The sequence below is a fragment of the Psammomys obesus genome, unplaced genomic scaffold (assembly GCF_907164565.1).
Source record: "Psammomys obesus unplaced genomic scaffold, mPsaObe1.curated_primary_1811, whole genome shotgun sequence".
In the NCBI taxonomy this organism is placed as follows: Eukaryota; Metazoa; Chordata; class Mammalia; order Rodentia; family Muridae; genus Psammomys; species Psammomys obesus.
Window position 1 is genome coordinate 41174 of NW_026590061.1, and position 22283 is coordinate 63456.

Sequence of the window (22283 nt, forward strand, 5' to 3'; positions counted from 1 at the left end):
CACACCAGAAAAACCTGTTCCACACATTTCTTTACGCCAAAATGAATGAAAACAAAAATTGGTTAATTGAGGTTTTGCATAATGATATGTATACACTGGGCACTGGGACATTTTCTTTAATGTTAAATCATTTCATAATTCAATAATGTTAAATCGTCTTTAAAGCCTGATATGAGACAGTAAGTATCAGAAGCCAGGACGATGACAGTAGTTTAGTAAATGCTTCATGCTAGTTATTGAAGGTGTATTTTCAGAGATTTAGAGAGCCAAGATAAAATCTTAAACATGAAGGATGTTATGAAGAAGTTATTAAAGAAGCACTAATTCCAAATAAAATATGTGAGAAATCAAATACTTTATGTCTCCTGTGTTCTGTGGGTTCTTTTATGTAAGTTCTTAAATCTTACACAAAAGATGTAAACCAGTGTAACTTATGACAGGAGTATATAATGAACTACATGTTCAAGTCAAAGAAGTGACAAGGAATCAAGCATTTCTTAAACTTTTAAATAAAACTTGCTCAAAGCAATGAATTATGGTCAAATTATTTCTTTGTGTGTATGAGTGTATCACAAAGAGAAAAAGAGAGTGTGCAAAATGTTGAATGGATAAAGACAGTTGTCTGAATTTGGGATTGGAGCATTTCTGAAGTTCCTTGAATGAGTACTGTTTCAAATCAAGAGCTAGCCTAGCACAGTAGGAGATTAAAAACCACATCAGCTGAGTCAATGGGTGCCATCAGCAAATGTTTAGAAACTGCCTGTTGGAGGCACAATGCAAGATAGGCACATAACACCCTGTGTCTAACACTCTTGCCTCTTTCTACCGCCTGTTCTTTTGTCTGAAATATTTCTTCTTCCCATAGAATTGTTTTTTATCCTTTAAGAGCAAGTTTAATTATAATTGCTCTGGAAAACCTTTGTTGATTCCTGTAGGAGACATTAGTTGTTCCACACAATATTTCTGCAAGTTGAATACAAAATATGTAACATCACTAATTGTGAGTCACCTTCTGAAAGGCAGGGACCAAGAATTTATTGTTGAATCTTCACATCTGACACAACCAAGTACATAGCTGGTACTTTAAAACAACTACCGTATTCCATAAAAAGACATTATGCTTCTGGGAAAAAGATCCTAAATTATAAGACAAGATTCATAGAGAATACATCATGCCTTTTTCAAAACAAAATAATCCCCCTTTTTCCCAAACTATAGAATTTTCACATTGCCTTAATAATTAACTTTCCACAATGCCCGTATCTAACTGATGTCATCTTTTTGATACCTGGAAATATTAATGGCACATAAGTACCATAACAATCAACAGCAGTTGTTCAACATTATTTAAATGAGTAACCAAATATACAGCAAGAAATATTTCCACATAACTTAATAACCCATTACAAGTCATGGCTCTAATTAGTGCACTGTGGAAATATACATTCTACTAGCCATGCTCTGAACTCTTCTGAAATCCTATAGCACTGTTTATAACAACCTAAAATGCCTTAAATATTCTGTCATATAAGTACTTAAAGACATATATTAAATCCACAGTAGATTACTAGTAACATTTTGTGTCCCACATGAATGCTTATTCATAAGTTAGGCCTTGCCTTTTCAATTAAGCATCTTCACATTTTAAAAAAATCTAGATTTCTGTGTTGCTAATATTTAACCCTCAGAAAGAAGTCAGGAAATTTATCTGATTGTCTTGGCTGAGAATATACTAGAAAATTATGTCTTTGAAAGAAGTTACATGAGTCAGACCTAACATATAAGTTATTCATGACCACTCCACATTGTACAGTATTTGAATTATAGCAGTTACATCAATAATCTTTTTACTGATTTTAAAGAGAAGTCAAATTTCTCATAATTTCTTCACTCCCCAACAATTTCTATTTCCTTAAGGTGATGATACAAAAGAAAGTCCTATTTTCCCTTAAGTTTATATAAAACATCATGATATTGTAAACAGTATTCTTGCTTGTGATACAGACATCTAATTTGTATAAATGGATTCGTGGAGACAAATGATGAAGAATAGAAATTAGATTACATATTGGTGTGGTTTTAGTCAGATCTGAGTAAAATAAAACACTGAAAAAGAAGTGAATCTTCATTCTCTAAAGAGCTTGTACCCCCACACTCTACTATTCACTGGCATTTCCTGTGTTTGCAAGAAAAGATACGTTGGCTGGAGAGATGGCTCAGCGGTTAAGAGCACTGGCTGCTCTTCCAGAGGTCCCAAGTTCAATACCCAGCAACCACATGGTGGCCCACAACCATCTATAACAGGATCTGATGCCCTCTTCTGGTGTGTAGGCACACATGCAGGCAGGACACTATAAACATAATAAATAAATCTTAAAAAAAAAAAGAAAAGAAAAGATATGTTGCTGCATCGACACCAATATTTGTTCAACACTCCTCTCAAATAGGTATATTTTTCAGATAAACTGTATTATTTTCCAGTGTATATGCAAGGACACCTGCACTCAGGTAAAACTCAAGAATAGAAAACAAATCAGTCATCAAAGAATGTCAGGTAGGTACATATTGAAATATCCTTATTACAGAGGGACATGACCTGTATTTAAGGAAAACTCTAATGTTTTAGTTCTGACCCAAGTAAACTAACAGTTAACTATACACAAAAGTTCAGATATATGGTCAATGACACAGCTGGACTTTAGGATCTGGAGGTGTTTCTCTCTCTCGCCCTCCTTCCTTTTCTTCCTCCCTCCCTCTCTCCCTGTTCTTCTCTCCCTCTCTCCCTCATAGTTCTAAACTTCTTCATTTGTTGGTAAAACTCTCCTTCTGTTTACATCACTCAGATCCCCACAGCTATATTGTCCTTCGTCCTTGATGCCATTACTTTATTATTTGGTTACTAAGTCTTATTTGTTTGAATCTAAAATGAAAGACAAAACACCAAGTTTCCATCTTGCCACAGTCCTAGCAGATGGGTCTTGGAGTTGAATCTCCATTTCTAAAGTTGGATCTAGCTATTGCCCGTCAGACTCCTATCTGTACTGTCTGTACTGATTTCCCATTTGCAGGCTCAGGGTTAGTCTCCCTCTCCCTTATCTCCCTAGGTTAGCCTCTCCCACAACCCCCATGAGCTGTTTCCAGGGTTCTAATTATCACTACCTGGGTCTCTGGGATTTACCTGTAGCTGGTAAATTACTGCTTTACCTTCCTCACCACCTGCTACCTAGCTGGGCACAACTGTTAGGATAGAACTGTTGTTCTATCCTAATCACTTCAAATTGTTATAGTATTTTATTTATTTATTATTTTCTATGCAAGAGAGAGAATATGAGTATCATCATAGCCATTTATGACAGAAACAACTTGTGGGAGACGGTTCTTTTCTTCCACCATATGGATTCTGAGGATTGAACACAGGTCGTTAGGCTTGGCAGCAAGTGCCTTTATCACTAAGCTATCTCACTGGTCCCTTACACACTTTAAAATAAAACTATATTTTGATTGGCATTGGAATGTACTTTGCTTTGATGCTCTATTGGTCAAAAATTTGAATGTTTATCTCGGCACTAAAAATTCAACAAAATTAAGGAAATAAATTGGTGAAGAAGGCTTTTACTAGTATGCTTCATCAGCAAAAGCATATTACCTGTTTATTGGCTTTCAGCACTGCCCTCAGTGTGGCAATCTGCTCCCGTTTAGTGCTCAACAAGGACTTCAGCTTGAGAATCTCTTCCATTAAGGCTTCCTTGTCCTTATCGATCATGGGGGCCAACTCTCGGGCTGCTGCTCTTTGACGAGATAGCTGTAAGGACCTGTCCACTGCTTTCTGCAGATGCTTGATTTGGTCCCGGATTATGGCGTTGAGGTTGTAGATATTCATTGGCTCTTTGCGGATATCACTTGTATCCAAAACTGGAGATGATGGTGGGGCAGTAATAACAGGAGAGATTGTGGGAGTCTTAGTTGGACTTGGCTCTTTGCTAGTGTCTGTGTTTTCTTTTAAAACTGGTTCACATGATGTCTTTGATTCTACTGGAGATGACACACCCCTCCTGGATAATCTTGGAGACAAAAGCCCTCTGGGATCATCAGGCCCCTTGAGGCTGCCACTTCTGGTAACTCTGCTTTGCCTATAGTAGTCCAACATGACCCTGTTGGGGGTTTCATTATTACATAGACACACATGGTGGTAAAGCTGGGCTAGTTCCTCACTAAATGTAACTAACTCATCCTGGGCTGTATTGAGGGTATTGTGATTTTCGTTGGCTATGCCAGTCATCTTTCGCAACTCCTTCTCCATGTGGGCCATCTTCTCGCCACTCTCCTTAGATGTCTTCTCAAGGCTTGTCACTTGCTCATCATACATTTGGATCTTACTCTCATATTTGGTCTTTTCTTCTGTATAATTTTCAACAGATTTATTATATTTCTCTTTTAAGGCCTTAATTTCTGCTTTCAAATCAATGACCTCAGTGACAGCCACTCTATATTTGCACTCAAGAATCTCTAAGCCATTGATGTCCACCTCATAGTCATGAGCCTCCTCTGCTGAGTTCTGGCCCTTCTCACCATCTAGCTCAGCCTTTAGCTCCTTATTGTTCTGAAGGCCCCTCATGGCATTGACATGCTCTGTGAGCCGGTGCACCTGCTCATGTTGCTCTGTCAGTGCCCCCTTGGTATGTTCTAGCTGAGTTTGTGACTCCTGGAGGTTGGCCAGAAGAATGGCTTTTTCCCGTTCTACCTGCAATGAAGAAGACAATATCTGAATAACTTCAGTGCAAAGCCAATAATGAATTCAATGCAGTCGGAAAGACATGTATACATTTAAAATGCCCACAGCACAGCCAATACTTCCATTATTTCAAATTAAATTCAAAAGTTTTCTTATTTGAGATTTTTCTAAGTCAATGTAAAAATTTCTAATTCATAATATGGAATTTGAAGGAAGCCAAAGTATTTGAAATTTTTTTAAAGGAAATGGAAATAATCTCAATATTATAGTGTTGACATTATTAGTTCAGTAAAAAAAAAATGCATTTGAGGAATTCTGTGTTTTTTTTTTCTTTGAAAACTAAATGAATTTTCTCTAAAGTTTAAGCACTATTTAAATAAACTGAAGCTTTTTCCAAATAGCCTTTTCTTCAGGAAAAGCCTTTTTATAAAGTTTAATTAAAACAAAATATACTGGATGTCTCTCAAGCTTGTTTTAGGAATGCAATGTCTTGATAAATGAGATAATGTGTTTAGAACAGTTTGGAGTCTGTTTTATAATTTGTTTGTATTTAACATAGCATTTTCTAAAATCTACCAGTTTCTTCATTATAGAAACTACTGAAAAAAATTAACAGAACATGTGTTCTCCCCTTTATGTTCTATGTAGTTTAGAATCAATTCAATACAGAATGGTACCCAAATTTTACACAGATTTATAAACAGATAAATGATAGATAGATAGATAGATAGATAGATAGATAGATAGATAGATAGAAAAAAATATATATATATATATTCAACTCTGCCCCTAAACAATATTGGAGTTTGGAGTACCTTAAATTGTACTTGGATTTCAATAAATAGTTGCTTGAACTATTTAAGTCTTTCTCTGAAGTAAATTTAAGGTACTTCAAAGCTTAAAATGACCACAGTTTGAGTGTCATTATTTTAAACTCCATCTGTGTAGACTGTTGATTGTGTTCTTCTGTAGTGACTAACAATAGTTGTTGATTCTTTACCCATTGTTTCACCTTATATTTGGAGCTTGGAATTTTAATTTTTCCTGAATGTTGTATTTATAAAATACTACTAAAAATATACAGTATATGATAACTACCAATAGTGTTATATGTGATAAAAATTATTTTGCTGATGGCTTGTTTTTAATGAATGCATTTATATTTAATGAAAACATATGACTCATGTAAAAAAAAACAAAAGAAAAATAAGCACATTTCTTATTAGGAAGGAGGCTGTCTCCTCAGCTGCTGGATTGCACTCAGGAAGTATGATACAATGATACCTAGAGAAAGATGCAGATCTCAAATCTGGAAGGAGAAAGACAGACACAACTCTAGAGTGTGAATGCCCAAAACTGCTGTGGTGCCAACTGAGAAAGATGAGGAGGGTATTGATCTGATGGTGGAGGTTGAGGCTGTCGCTGCAGACTAGATGCTCAAATTCTTATTCTCTCTCTCTTTGCCCCACCCTTCTGCTACTGATGACTCCCCCCTCCTGTGACCTACAGTGTTAAAGCTATTTTTCATGGACTATCCAGTCTTACAACTTGACAACTGGTAACTGTACATATATAGAAAGGATGAGCACATGACACCTTTGAGATCAGCCCTGATGATTTGGGCTTTAATTGAAAAGAAGCATGACAAAGATGAAGAAAAAAATACAGGATTTGATTAAAATTTAGGCTACAATTGTTTGTATGGGAAATGGTAGTTATAAAGAAGATGAAATATTTGCAAGAATATTTGGTAGTCCAAATTCTCATATACCTTTATGAAGAAAACTACTTAGAATAATCTCTTAGAAAAATACATTCCACTCCTTTTTTCATCATTTCAACTATGACCTCATGATGAGGGAAAATTAAGAGCTGTGTAAATCATGTGCTAAATAAAAACCATCAACATTACTAATAAAGGCAAAAGCAAAAGTGAAAAAGCAGTGTCCCCAAATAAGCCCAATGGTAATGATATTAAAACAGAAGCTCAAGTTAATTTGGTTAAAGGAAAAAGACACAAGAACCAAAAAAGAAAAAAAAAAAAGAAGAAAGAAAAGAAAAGGAAACAGAAGAACCACTAAAAACCAGAGATTATGCATTTCACAGAATTAGCAAGACACTGATGAAAAAGAAAGACTTGGGGAAAATACAAGCATGGTTGTCAGAAGAGCATATATATATATATAATTTTAGGAATGCTAAAAGAAAATATGGAGGATGAGGAAATATTACAAGTTCAACAAATGAGTGTCAATCTAGTAGACAGGTGGAGAACTATAAAGAAACTAAAAGTTATTTGCTCAGATACTAAAGACTAAATTTGCAAGACCTTGATAAAAAAGACAGTTACGTTGATCACTAAGTGTCGTTTAAAACATTCTGGCTACTGGTATATCTTAAAGTTTTTATCTAAAATATTTTTTTTAGGACTAGAAAGATAGTTTAGTTGCTCCAGGGGTCCTGTGGAAGTGTTGGGGGAAAGATGGAAGAACCTGGAGGGAACAGGAACCTCACAAGAAGACCAAAAGAGACAAGTTGCCCAGTCCCATGGGGGCTTTCAGAGACTGAGACATCAACTAAGGAGCATTCATGGTCTGAATCCAGGCCCCCTGTACACATGTAGCAGATGCGCTGCTCGGTCTTCATATGGGTTGCCTGGAGAGTGGAGTGGGGATGGCTGTTTCTAACATGGGCTCTATTGCCTGCTTTTGATAACTTCCACCTGGCAGGGCTGCCTTGCCTGGCCTCGGGGATGAGGATATGCTCAGTCCTGATGTGCTTTGGTGTGCTGGGGAAGATTAATACAGGGGAAGAGGGGCTCTCCTTTTCTGGGGGGAAGGGAAAGAGGAAGGAGGACTGGGAAGAGAGGAGGAAGGGGGGACCCTTGGTATGTAAAATAAATAAAAATAGTAAAAATATTTTTTTAAAAAAGAACACTGGTTTCTCTTTTAGAAGTTGAAGGTTCAGTTCCTAGTACCACATAGTGGTTCACAATTACATATAACACCAGTTCCAGGACATCAAACGCCCTCTTTTGGTTACCACAGGCACTGCATGCACATGATAGAAACATCCACTGAGGCATATACATACATAATAAATAAATGTTAAAAACAATTAAGTATTAATTTTCTCTGACAGTTTAATTCTAAGGATTTATGATATGAAAGTAAAATTGTATATCATCTGCAAGAGACATTATTTTGAGTTTTTTAAAAAAAATTAACAGGGGTTCAGCAAGATGGCTCTCATTCTGACCAGCAGCACAGCAGGATCGGCACATTGACCAGCAGTCAGAACTCGCGGCCATAAAACACAAGTGATTGTGTTTCCCAGGTGAGAGGATACCCCACAGTGGGGGATTCAGTCAGCTTTAACTCACCCAGCTAAACTGAGGAAGAGATCCCGGTTCCGCCAGGCGCTTGGTCGCCAGCCCAGAGCCACACGCCAGCGTGCTCTGATTACTGTCCCACACTGAACTGTGGGCACCACAACATCAGAGACTAAGATTTCCAGTTGAGAGATAACCCCACGGTGCAGGAAACGATTGGGACTGATCTTAGGTCACCCAGACATCCCCTGGAAAAGACTCAGGTTCCACGGGCACCTAGGAGCCAGCCCAGAGCCAGAGCTGGGGACCCAGGTGCCGGCACAGAGTCCTGCCTGCATGCCTGATTCGTTGCCCCAGATAGAACTGTGGGCCCCAGGGGACCAGAGACTGAGCTTCTCTGTTGGGTGCAAACCCACAGGGAGGGAAACGGCTGGTCTGATCTCAGAGCACTCAGCCAATACCACCACCCTGAAAAGGTCTCGAGAAAAGTTAGCCAGTTTCGGCGATGCCCAGGCACCCAATCCCCAGAAAGGCAGAAAGGTGGAGCCACATAAGTCTGTGCCTGCAGGTTTTACTCACCATCACAGACAGAAAGGCTGTCCCCAAAGCAAAGACTGGGTGTCCCTGTCAGGAGGAAACCCCACAGCGGGGAGGGGGGGATCATCAGGTCCAACGCTCAGGACACCCAGCTCTAAAAGACTTTCTGGATTCACGCAGACTCTAGGCTCTAGCCTTCTACTGCAGGCAGGAGCGCTGTGCTCAGCCACCATTATTGAGTACCGACACTGGGGCACACAGCTGCATCCTCAGACCTACAAAAACCAGAGAGCCATTACAGCAGCCCTCAGATACTGCGCCAAGGATCAACCAGTTATCCCTAGCTAAAATGACAAAACTGTGGGAATCCCTGGTTCTTCAAGAGGGCTGCACCCAAAAATTACACCTTAAGAGCAACAGCTGCTGCTCACTAAATTCAGAGCAAGAAAACCAGCAGCAGAGCAGCCATCACCAGGACCTCTCCTGATGAGAAGAGAGCCTTCCTGAACACCACAGTTACCATACAGGTCCATACTCCTGAAGTGAACTGTGACAATTCCTGAGAAGCACCACCATTCAGTTGACCATACCCAAAAAGCAGAGGAGAACTTCAGAACCCCGCCAAGTGGATTCTCCCTGCCCCAGGACCCAGCATGCACCAGAAATTAACAGACAACACCTGAGACAGAGAGATGGGTAGAGGCCAGCAAAAAAGCACAACCAACAAAAGGCAAAGCAATATGGCATCCCCAGAACCCAGTTATCCAGGGGCAAGTAGCCTTGGACAACCTAACATAAGTGAAATTCAAGAAGATGACCTTACATCTATGCTTATGAAGAGGTTAATGGAGGAAGTAAATAAAATGCGTAAAGAATTAGGGGAAGATATAATAAAACAGATTATGGTCATCCGTAAAGAAATACAGGGCGATGCAGCCAAACAGTTTGTGGTGTTCAGAGAGGAAATGGTTAAATCACTGAAAGAAATAAAAGAAACAAAGGCATGTTCAAACAAACAGCTGAAGGAATTGAAGGAAAAACAGAAAAATACAGTCAGACAGGTGAAGGAAATAAAAAAAGTGGTTCAAGATCTGAAGATAGAATTGGAAGAATTAAAAAAAAAACACAAATGGAGGAAATCATGGAGAGGGAGAACCTAGGAAAGAAAACAGGAACTACAGAGGTAAGCATAACCAACAGACTACAAGAGATGGAAGAAAGAATCTCAAGTGTGGAAGATACAATGGAAGAAATAGATGTATCCATCAAAGAAACTAATTAATCTAAAAAATTCCTGACAAAAACCATCCAAGAAATCTAAGACAACATAAAAAGACAAAACCTAAGAATAATAGGAATAGAGGGAAAAAAAGATTCCCTCCTCCAAGGCCCAGAAAATATTTTCAACAAAATCATTGAAGAAAATTTCCCAAACATAAAGGGGATGCCTATAAGAATATAAGAGGCCTACAGAACACCTAATAAATTAGACCAGAAAAGAAAATACTCCCGTCACATAATAATCAAAACAGTAAGTATACAGAACAAAGAAAAAAATACTAAAAGCTGCAAGGGAAAAAGGCCAAGTAACATATAATGGCAAACCCATCAGAATCACAACTGACTTTTCAACAGAAACTATGAAAGCCAGAAGGGCCTGGATGGATATCATGCAGACCCTAAGAGAACACAGATGTCAGCCTAGGCTACTGTACCCAGCAAAACACTCAGTCTTCATATACGGAGAAAACAAGATATTCAACGACAAAAACAAATTTCAACAATAACTACACACAAATCCAACATTACAGAAGATACTAGAAGGAAAAATACAACCCAAGAAAACTAAATACTTTCAAGAAAACACAGGAAATAAATAACCTCATTACAGCAAAACAAAAAGTAGCCAAACACACAAACACTCTACCATGGCCAACATCAATATCAAAGGATCTAACAGCCACTGGTCATTAATCTCTCTCAACATCAATGGACTCAATTCTCCAATAAAAAGACACAGACTAACAGAATGGATGTGTAAACAAGACCCATCAATCTGTTGCATACAAGAAACACACCTAAATCACAAAGATAGACATTACCTGAGAGTAAAGGGCTGGAAGACGGTTTTCCAAGCAAATGGACACAAGAAGCAAGCAGGAGTAGCCATTCTAATATCTAATAAAGTAGATTTTCAACAAAAATTAATCAAAAGAGATAGAGAAGGACACTTCAAACTCATCAAGGGAAAAATCCACCAGGAAGATATCACAATCCTGAACATCTATGCCCCAAATAGTAGGGGATCCACATTTGTAAAAGAAACTAATAAAACTTAAACCACACATAGATCCTCAGACATTAATAGTGGGAGACTTCAACACCCCACTCTCAACAAAGGACAGGTCAACAAAACAGAAATTAAACAAAGAAACAATAACTCTGACAGAGGTCATGAATCAAATGGACCTCACGGACATCTACAGAACCTTTCACCCAAACTCAAAAGAATTTACCTTCTTCTCAGCACCTCGTGGAACCTTCTCCAAAATAGACCAAATAGTTGGTCACAAAGCAAGCCTCAACAGATACAAGAAGATTGAAATAATCCCTTGTAACCTATCTGATCACCGTGGAATAAAGCTGGACTTCAACAACAACAGAAATAGCAAAAAGCCTACACACACATGGAAACTAAACAACTTGTTACTAAATGACAGCTGGGTCAGGGAAGAAATAAAGAAAGAAATTAAAGTCTTCCTAGAACTCAATGAAAAAGAAGACACAACATACCCTAACTTATCGGACACAATGAAAGCAGTGCTAAGAGGAAAGTTCATAGCACTAAGTGCCTTCAAGAAATTCGAGACAGCTCATTCAAGCAACTTAATGGCTCACTTAAAAGCCCTAGAAAAAAAAGGAAGCAGACACACCAAAGAGGAGTAGACGGCTGGAAATAATCAAACTCAGGGCTGAAATCAATAAATTAGAAACAAATAAAACAATTCAAATAATCAATGAAACCAAGAGCTGGTTCTTTGAGAAAATCAACAAGATAGAGAAACCCTTAGCCAAACTAACTAAAAGGCAGAGAGAAACTATCCAAATCAACAAAATCAGAAATGAAGAGGGGGACATAACCACAGACACTGAAGAAATCCAAACAATAATTAGGTCTTACTTCCAAAGTCTATATGCCACAAAATTTGAAAATCTAAATGAAATGGACAATTTTCTCGACCGATTCTACATGCCAAAGCTGAATCAAGACCAGGTAAACCAATTAAATAGTCTTATATCCCCTAAGGAAATAGAAGCTATCATCAAAAGTCTACCATGCAAAAAAAGCCCAGGGCCAGATGGTTTCAGTGCTGAATTCTTCCAGACCTTCAAAGAAAAGCTAACACCAATACTCTTCAAAGTATTCCACAAAATAGAAACAGAAGGAACGCTACCAAACTCATTCTATGAAGCCACAGTCACCTTAATACCTAAACCTCAAAAAGACCCAACAAAGAAAGAGAATTTCAGGCCAATCTCCCTCATGAACATTGATGCAAAAATACTCAACAAAATACTTGCAAACCGAATCCAAGAACACATCAAAGATATCCACTACGACCAAGTAGGCTTCATCCCAGGCAAGCAGGGGTGGTTCAATATATGGAAATCCATCAATGTGATCCACCACATAAACAAAATGAAGGAGAAAAACCACATGATCATCTCCTTAGATGCTGAAAAGACATTTGACAAAATCCAACATCCATTCATGTTTAAAGTATTGGAGAGATCAGGGCTACAAGGCACATACCTGAGCATAGTAAAGGCGATATACAGCAAGCCTATAGCCAACATCAAACTAAACAGAGAGAAACTTAAATCATTCCCACTGAAATCAGGGACAAGGCAAGGCTGTCCACTCTCTCCATATCTCTTCAACATTGTTCTTGAAGTCCTAGCTAGAGCAATAAGACAATTGAAGGAGATCAAGGGGATACAAATTGGAAAGGAAGAAGTCAAAGTATCACTGTTTGCAGATGATATGATAGTATACCTGAGTGACCCCAAAAGCTCTACCAGGGAACTCTTACAGCTGATAAACACCTTCAGCAAAGTGGCTGGATACAAAATTAACTCAAAAAAATCAGTAGCACTCCTGTATACAAAAGACAAAAGGGCTGAGAAAGAAATTAGCGAAACAACACCCTTCACAATAGCCACAAATGACATAAATTTCCTTGGTGTGAACCTAACGAAGCAAGTCAAAGACTTGTATGAAAAAAATTTCCAGTCTCTGAAGAAAGAATTAGAAGAAGATATCAGAAGATGGAAAGATCTCCCATGTTCATGGCTTGGCAGGATTAATATAGTAAAAATGGCCATCTTACCAAAAGCAATCTACAGATTCAATGCAATTCCCATCAAATTACCAACACAATTCTTTACAGACCTTGAAAGAAAAATTCTCACCTTCATATGGAACAAGAAACCCAGAATTGCTAAAACAATTCTCTACAGTAAAATATCTTCAGGAGGTATCTCCATCCCTGATCTCAAGCTGTACTATAGAGCAACAATTCTAAAAACTGCATGGTACTGGCATAGAAACAGACTGGTGGATCAATGGAATCAAATAGAAGACCCTGACATAAATCCACACACTTATGGACACCTGATTTTTGACAAAGATGTCAAATCCATTCAATGGAAAAAAAGACAGCATCTTCAAAAAACGGTGCTGGTCTAACTGGAAGTCTACATGTAGAAAAATGCAAATAGATCCATACTTATCACCCTGAACAAAACTAAAGTCCAAGTGGATCGAAGACCTCAACATAAAACCAGACACACTAAACCGCTTAGAAGAAAAAGTGGGGAATACCCTAGAACTCATTGGCACAGGAGACAACTTCCTGAACAGAACACCAACAGCACAGCCTCTAAGAGCAACAATCAATAAATGGGACCTCATGAAACTGAAAAGCTTCTGTAAAGCAAAGGACACTGTCCTCAGAACAAAACAACAGCCTACAGATTGGGAAAGGATCTTCACCAAACCTATATCTGACAGAGGGCTAATATCCAGTATATATAAAGAACTAAAGAAATTAAACAGCAAAAAATCAAGTAATCCAATTAAAAAATGGGGAACAGAGCTAAACAGAGAATTCTCTGCAGAGGAATATCGAATGGCAGAGAAACACTTAAAGAAATGCTCAACCTCATTAGCAAATGCAGGGAAATGCAAATCAAAATGACCCTAAGATTTCACATTACACCCATCAGAAGGCTAAGATCAAAAACTCAAGAGACAACAAATGCTGGAGAGGTTGTGGAGAAAGGGGAACCCTCCTCCACTACTGGTGGGAATGTAAACTTGTACATGAACCACTCTGGAAAGCAATCTGGCGCTTTCTCAGACAACTAGGAATAGCGCTTCCTCAAGATCCAGCCATACCACTCCTAGGCATATATCCAAAAGATTCTCAAGTACGCAAAAAGGACATTTGCTCAACCATGTTTGCAGCAGCGTTATTTGTAATAGCCAGAAGCTGGAAACAGCCCATATGCCCCTCAACTGAAGAATGGATGCACAAATTGTGGTATATCTACACAATGGAATATTACTCAGAAAAAAAAAAAAACAAGGAAATCATGAAATTTGCAGGTAAATGGTGGGATCTGGAAAAGATCATCCTGAGTGAGCTGTCCCAGAAGCAGAAAGATGCACACAGTATGTACTCACTCATATAGACATATAATATAGGATAAACCTACTAAAATCTGTACACCTAAAGAAACTAATCAAGAGGGAGGACTCTTGCTAAAATGCTCAATTCCTATCCAGAAAGGCAAAGAGGCTGGACATCAGAAGAAGGAGAAAAGAGGAAACAAGTCAGGAGCCTGACACAAAGGACCTCTGAGAAGCTCTGCCCTGCAGACTATCAATGCAGATGCTGAGACTTATGGGCAACCTTTGGGCAGAGTGCAGGGAATCTTATGAAAGAAGTGGGAAACAGTAAGATCTGGAGAGGACAGGAACTCCACAAGGAGAGCAAAAGAACCAAAAAATCTGAGCACAGGGATCTTTCCTAAGACTGATACTCCAACTAAGGACTATGCATGGAGATAACCTAAGACCCCTGCACAGATGTAGCCCATGGCAGTTCATTATCCAAGTGGGTTCCATTGTAATAGAAACAGGGACTGTCTCTGACATGAATTGATTGGCCTGCTCTTTAATTACCTCCCCCTGAGGGGGAAGCAGCATTACCAGGCCACAGAAGAAGACAATGCAGCCACTCCTGATGAGACCTAATTGACTAGGATCAGAGGAAAAGAAGACCTCCTCTATCAGTGGACTTGGAGAGGGGCATGCATGCAGAGGGTGGAGGAAGGGAGGGATTGGGACGGAGGAGGGAGGGAACCACAGGGGGGATATAAAGGGAATAAAGTATAATTAATAAAGAAAAAATGTAAAAAAATTAACAAAGATAGCTTAGATAAAGCTTCTTTTTTAATTTTTATTTTTTATACTAATTACAGTTTATTCACTTTGTATCCCAGCTGTAGTCCCCTCCCTCATTCCCTCCCAATCCCTCCCTCCCTCATCTTCTTCTATGCCCCTCTCCAAGTCCACTGATAGGGGAGGTCTTCCTCCCCTTTCCTCTGATCCTAGCTATCCGGTCTGATCAGGACTAGCTGCATTGTCTTCTTCTGTGGCCTGGTAAGGCTGCTCCCCACTCAGGAGGAGGTGATCAAAGAGCCAGCCACTGAGTTCATGTCAGAGACAGTCCCTGTTCCCCTTACTAGGGTATCCCTCTTGGACACTGAGCTGCCATGGGCTACATCTGTGCAGGGGTTCTAGGTTATATCCATGAATGGTCCTTGGTTGCAGTATCAGTCTCAGAAAAGACCCCTGGACCCAGATTTTTTGTTTCTGTTGCTCTCCTTGTGGAGCTCCTGTTCCCTCCAGGTCTTACTATCTCCCCCTTTTTTCCTAAGATTCCCTGTGCTCTGCCCAAAGTTTGGTTATGAGTCTCAGCATCTGCTTTGATACACTGCTGGGTAGAGTCTTTCAGAGGCTTTCTGAGGTAGGCTCCTGTCCTGCTTCCTGTTTTCTCCTTCTTGGAAGAAGGAGATTAAGCTTTAAAACTGAATGAGAGGTTGGTTTGGAGGTCCTTCCACCTGCTCTTCAGCTGCCTGGCCCACCTGAGTCAGAAATGGTGAGCCCAGCAGAGATAGTGAACCCAAAGGAGGCAATCTAGGCTTGAAACCCAAGTCCCATTGTCCCCAATCCCGGGGAGGCCTATGGGGTGCCTGAGCAGCTCTCAATTTGGGGGTTTTCCACCTGCTTCCCAGTGCTTTGGCTCACATGGACCAAGCAGTGAACCTAGCATAGGAACCACCAGGACTGAGAACACCAGAGACAAGCAGATGGCTACAGGCCAGTGGAAGAACACAGGCAAGAAAACTCAGGGCCATGTGACACCACTGGAAAGGAGTGGTCCTACCACAGCAAGCCCTGGAGATACTATCACACCTGAATCACAAAAAAAAAAGATTTTAAATCTCAAGTTATGAAAATGATAGAGGCATTAAAAGGAAGAATATAAAGCTCTCAAGGTAGACCAGGAAAAATATATTCCAACAGATGAAAGACTTGAACAAATCCCTTAAAGAAATACAGGAACTTCCCCCTGAGGGGGGAGCAGCCTTATCAGGCCACAGTAGAGGACAATGCAGCCACTTTTGATGAGAACAGATAGACTAAGATCAGAAAGAAGAGGAAAACCTCCCCTATCAGTGGACTTGGGGAGTGGCATGCATGCAGAAAGGGGAGGGAGGGTGGGATCTGGAGGGGAAGAGGGAGGAGCTTATGGATGGGGGGGTACAAAATGAATAAAGTGTAATTAATAAAAAATTTAAAAAAAGAAATACAGGAAAATACAATCACACAGGAGAAGGAAATGAATAAAACTATTCAAGACCTAATACTAGAGCTAGAAGCAAAACAAAACAAAACAAACAAACAAACAAAAAAAAACACAATCTGATACAATCCTGAAGATGGGAAACCTAGGGAAGACGACAAGAACTACAGACACAAGCATCACCAACAAAATACAAGAGATGGAAGAGAAAATCTCAGAGGTAGAAGATAAGATTGAAGAAATCGCTATATCAGTCAAAAAAAAAAGAGAGAGAGAGTTAAATCTGAAAAGCTCCTGACATAGAACATCCAAGAAATCTGAACCACTATGAAAAGACAAAATCTAAAAAGGATAGGAATAGAAGAAGAAGAAGAAGAAGAAGAAGAAGAAGAAGAAGAAGAAGAAGAAGAAGAAGAAGAAGAAGAAGAAGAAGGCGGCTCCCAGCTCCAAGGCCCAGAAAATATTTTCAAAAAAAATCATAGAAAAACACTTCCCCAACCTAAAGAGAGAGAGGCCTATAAATATATAAATATGCAAGAAGCTTATAGAACACCAAATAAATTGAACCAGAAAAAAAAATCAACCTATCACATAATAATCAAAACATTAAATTGCAGAACAAAGAGAATATTAAAAGCTGCAAGGGAAAAAGGCTAAATCACATATAAAAGCAAATCTATCAGAATTATACCTGACTTCTCATCAAAAACTCTAAAAGCCAGAAGGGTCTGAACAGATATCTTAGAGACACTAAGAGACCACAGATGTCAGCCCTAGTAAGACTCTGACCCCAACAGCAGCCTGGAAACTCCTCTAACAACAATCAGAGATTATTCCACTGATCAAAGCTCTTCTACTTGCAGAAATATCACAGATCAAGACTCCTCTGTTTGATGACTTTTAGATACTCATACTAGCTTATGATGAAGCTCCAGTGCTGAGAATATTTGGTCATCTTGTGTATCAGGAGAAGACAAGTCATGTTTTTATCCATTTTCCACTACTGAAGGTTATAACTGTTGAGAGAATATCTTGTGTATTGTATGGATGTAACACCTATCAATTAAAAAAAAAAAACAACTATGGCATATAGCTGAGGCAGGAAAGGATAGTAGGAGAATGGCAGGCACAGTATATTTGACAGGCAAGATGTGAGGAGGACAGATGCACTGTGCAAAAGTAACCAGCCATGTGGCAAAATGTAGATGAATATAAATGGGCTATTTTAAGCTATGAGAAGAGCCTATCTGTATGGCCAAGGTATTTGTAAATAATATTTTGGGTCTTATGAGTCTTTATTCCAGGAGCTTAGAGCTGGGAGGAAAAACCAACCCCAACATATAATCACTTAAAAATGCTTATCCTTTACCAATTGAATGGTGTAATCACTTAGAAGCCTTCCACATTACGAAGTTTCTCCTCTTACCATTAAGCAGTGTTGGTTGAGTTCACAGGTTTTATTTCTAATTATCCTACAAGATATGGTCCAAAGGTCATAGCAGCTTGCAGCTGCAACCACTATTGCTAGCTGCCTGCTGCTACTACAATACTACACATAAAAGTACATATCTGGTATTATTTTACATTTTTTTAAAGTCAACCAACTATGATTGTGCATGCCTTGAATCCAGCAGTCTGAGAGCAGAGGCAGGCAGATCTCTAGGCCAGTCTTCTAGACCAGTCAAGGGTTACAGAGTGAGACCCTGTCAGAAAGAAAGTGGGTGGGGGAGCCCAAAGGGTTTTCTCTTATTTATACTCTACAAACAAAATTAGACAGGCTATTTATCAAAGACAGAAATTTCAGCAAAAGCACACAGGACTCCTTTAAGTAGATACACAATACAGCTAGTTCTTCTAAGCAGAATCTACATATTTTCATTCTAATAAAACTAATTAAGGTACTTTACTCTTAAAGCCATCTATTAGAGTCTATTTGAAATAGGGGGGCTTTGGGGATACTAAAGAACCCAAACAATGTAGTAAATAAAAACATAAAACTCTTCTTTTGTTAAATAAAAGATTTCACTAAGTGAGCTGTCCACTCTTAGGGTCTGCTATCAAGATTTCTAGATGATTAAAATGTGTTCTCTTACTGTATTTTTAATATGCTTCTGTAATATGTAAGTATATAATGTGAGATCAAAACAGGAATAGTATACCTTGGAACTTAATGAAAAACCAAAACAGAAAAAAAAAAAATAACCTTGAAAGTTAGGGGATCTGTTTGTAGTTAAAACAGTGAATAAGTCCCTGACTGTCCTGTGTTACAACCTTGCAAGTTAAGTTTCTATTTGTAATTAAGTTCCTGTTTCTTATATCCAATATAAACTGCTTATGACCCCATCCACATGATGTATATCCTTCCCTTTCATTATATCTTTCTAACAATGTACAATAGCCTACTCTTTCCCTTTTCGCTCCTATAAAAGGGACTTCAAGAGGCCAGAAGGGGTTCTTAAATCCAGACTTAGAGTGAGATAGCAATACTGGCCAGTCCCAGGTGTACCCCCAAAATACAGCTTGCTCTAATTGGACAATTGTGGATTTAGTCTTTTCTCCTCACAATTCTCAGGTTTAACATTGACTGACTAAATTTGAATAATTTACTCTGTAATACAGGAAGGTTATAATTAAAATAAAATATTCGTTGAGATTAGCTCTGGGGAAAAGCCACTTTCTAATTTAGAAATAGATTCAAACATTTACTGTTAGCTCTCAGGCTGTCCAATATCCAGATGTGAGCTCAACCTAGATTATAGGAGAATTCCTTGCCATTAGATAACAGCCAGCATTCCTTAGGGCCTTGTGAAACCCGTTCCCATACCTCTGGTCAAAAGGACATATGGCTCCATTAACATATACCTGTGGTTCCATATCAAAGCCCACGCTAGCCTCTATCCTGGTCCCCTGCCCCCACCTGTAGCTATTCACCCTCCTTATAACCTGCTCTTCTCTCACATACTCCCTCTGTCTCTTGTACCCTCTTGCTCTCTTGCTTTCTATTCTTTCTTCTCTCACAGATAACATTGGTCATGTCCAGTCTGCTGGCTATGTCCAGTCTCTTATTTTTCTCTCTGTTTTGTCTTATTCACAATAAAAAACCTTGACTATACAATGAAGCAGCCATGTCAGCAGTTTCTTTATTGCACCCCCACATACACTTACTTACTGTTTCACAAATTTCCTGTAGTTTATGTATTGGCTGGTTATATAAAATGGTAGTGTGGCCTCTCCCACACCTCAGAAGCTAGTAACACTTTTGACTACAATTAGAGTTTACACAGCTTTATGACATGCACAGAGTATCACATTTACTAACCCACTTTTTTTCACAACAGTTCCAGGTCTGACATTACCACCAGAACCTCAATGTACAGTTATGCAGGTTTCCACAGCTCTAGAAAACAATGTTAAACTGTAGTACTTAGAATCTTTTTTTTTTCTTACTAGATAGGGTCTTGCTATGTCAAACAGGTGGCTTGAACTCGTGCCTTTAGGCAATACTGTCACTTCATTCTCCACAGGGCATGTGCCCAGCCAGATTCTTTTTGTTTCTTTGTTTTGTTTTTCAAGCCAGGGTTTCCCTGTGTAGCCTTGGCTGCGCTAGAACTTGCTCTGTAGGCCAGGCTGGCCTCGAACTCATAGAAAGAGGCCTGCCTCTGCCTCCCAAGTGCTGAGATTAAAGGTGTGTACCACCACCACCCAGCTGCTCAACCAGATTCTTACCACCAGCTCCCAGCAATTGATAGTACTTATTGTATTTCCATAATGGCTGAGTTTTTGCTTTGCTTTCCTATTTTAAAAAAGGCACAGCAGGGACTAGTGATACATTTATATACTACTTTCCCTTTAATCAATGAGCTTCATAGTAGGGAAGTAAACTCACCTCAAAATCCCAATGCCCAAGGCAGAAGGAAGCATACATTTCCTCTACCCACAGAACCAAGTTAAAAAACAAAACAAAAACCATCATGCTGCATGCCATCAACAAGAAACTCATTTGTGAAGCTTTTACCTGAATAAGCTGCTGCTTCAATTTCTGAATTTCTGAAATGTTCAGTTCACTGAATAAGTCAGACACGGGGTGCAGGGACTCTCCTTTCCTGGTGGTGGGAGTACGATAGTCGCCATTCAGTTTCCCAAGAGGCCCGTGGATATGCCCATTCATTTTGTCATCATTGTTTGGCTCACTCCCATCCTCAGCAAACTTGAGCCCATCTACTGAGATGCTGATGTGGTTATCACTAAGGCTGATGTACTGGGACAGCTCCTTCCTCAAGTTGTTCTTTTGCTCTCTTTCATTTTTCAGTGTCTCAAGGGCTTCTTCCAACTGATGCTCTGCAATCTCTTTCAGTCGAATGGCATCTTCCAGTTGGCTGTTCAGTAGCACTGTTTCTTCTTCAAATCGCTTAATTTCATGCTTTAAGCCTTCATATTCAACCTAAGTTAGACATGTTAAAAAAGATTGAAAAACTAAAATGTGAGCCTTATTAAACTCCCATTAAACACTCTAGTGGACTTAATCACTTAAGAAAAGTATAACAGTCTAAAAAATAAATAATAAAAAGTAGATACTATATTCTTATGGTAATAAAAATTACACTGATACAAACACTCATATAGATAGATAGATTTTTAGCAATAAAAATATATAATTTAACCCCTAACAAAAAGAAAAAAGTATCTACTGTACCAGCATTGTTTTCCTAGTAAACAACAATAAAATATTTTGGTAATATTTTATCAAATTTTTTAATATTCACTATCCAAGAAAAAAACTTTTAGCATCACTGTTTTTTTTTATTAATTTTTATTTTTTTATATTAATCACAGGTTATTTACTTTGTATCCCAGCCGTAGCCCCCTCCCTCATTCCCTCCCAACCCCACCTTCCCTCCCTCACTCCTCCCTGCCCCTTTCCAAGTCCACTGCTAGGGGAGGTTTTCCTCCCCTTCCATCTGACCCTAGCTTATCAGGTTATCTTCAGGACTGGCTGCCATGTCCTCCTCTGTGGCCTAGCAAGGCTGTTCCTAGGGGAGATAAAGGAGCCAGTCATTGAGTTCATGTCAGAAACAGTTCCTGACTAGGTAAACTCACTTGGATACTGAGCCACCATGGGCTACATCTGATCAGGGGTTCTAGGTTGTATCCATATATGGTCCTTGGTTGGAGAAACAGTCTCATAGAGGACCCCCGTAGCATCACTGTTTTATTTCATTAGTGAAAAGGCAGTTTTAGTATCCAGTCAAACATTTAAAAAATCAAAATAAGAACAAAATTTTAATAAAATATATTTGGGAGCAAGATTTAAAAAGCTAAAAAAAATAATTAATCCTAAATAGCAACATTAGCTGGTGATCAAGTGTTCAAACAGATGAGCCTATTTGGGATATTCATATTCAAACCACAATAGATGGTTTGGTTTTCCTAGTTGGTTTGCCCTGTGAGCTTTCTAAATTATTGCTAGTTGTATTCTTGAATCTACAATGATAATTTATTTATAGATTAATTATTTGTGCCAACTAACTCAGCAAAGGTGAACTGAAAGTTCAGATTCTTTCAGAGGGGCTTGCTCTGAAACAAAGTGTCTATTCTAGTTTAAATCTATTATAATTACCCAGTCAGGTTCATCACCCATGTACCAGAGCTTACTCTTGAGATAAGGGAATCTGTCTATAAGGTATGACTTTTGTTGAAGTGGAAACAACCCATATGAATGCTTCTATTTTTTTTCTAGTCTAAAATG

The 22283-nt window shown here is 38.9% G+C and overlaps 1 protein-coding gene across 4 annotated transcripts in view; it reads right to left on the minus strand.

The window, feature by feature from the left end:
- Positions 1-22283, minus strand: part of Bicd1 (BICD cargo adaptor 1) — a 167765-nt gene that overhangs the window by 31765 nt on the left and 113717 nt on the right. For 3 of the 4 annotated variants that reach the window (XM_055605681.1, XM_055605678.1, XM_055605679.1), the window contains exons 4-5: positions 20553-20978; positions 3647-4741 (exon numbers count right to left, since the gene is read on the minus strand). In XM_055605681.1, the coding sequence (XP_055461656.1) occupies positions 3647-4741; positions 20553-20978 (1521 nt within the window). Of the gene's footprint in view, positions 1-3646; positions 4742-20552; positions 20979-21530; positions 21568-22283 lie in introns of those variants that run through there. The other variant, XM_055605680.1, reaches the window with a different exon arrangement.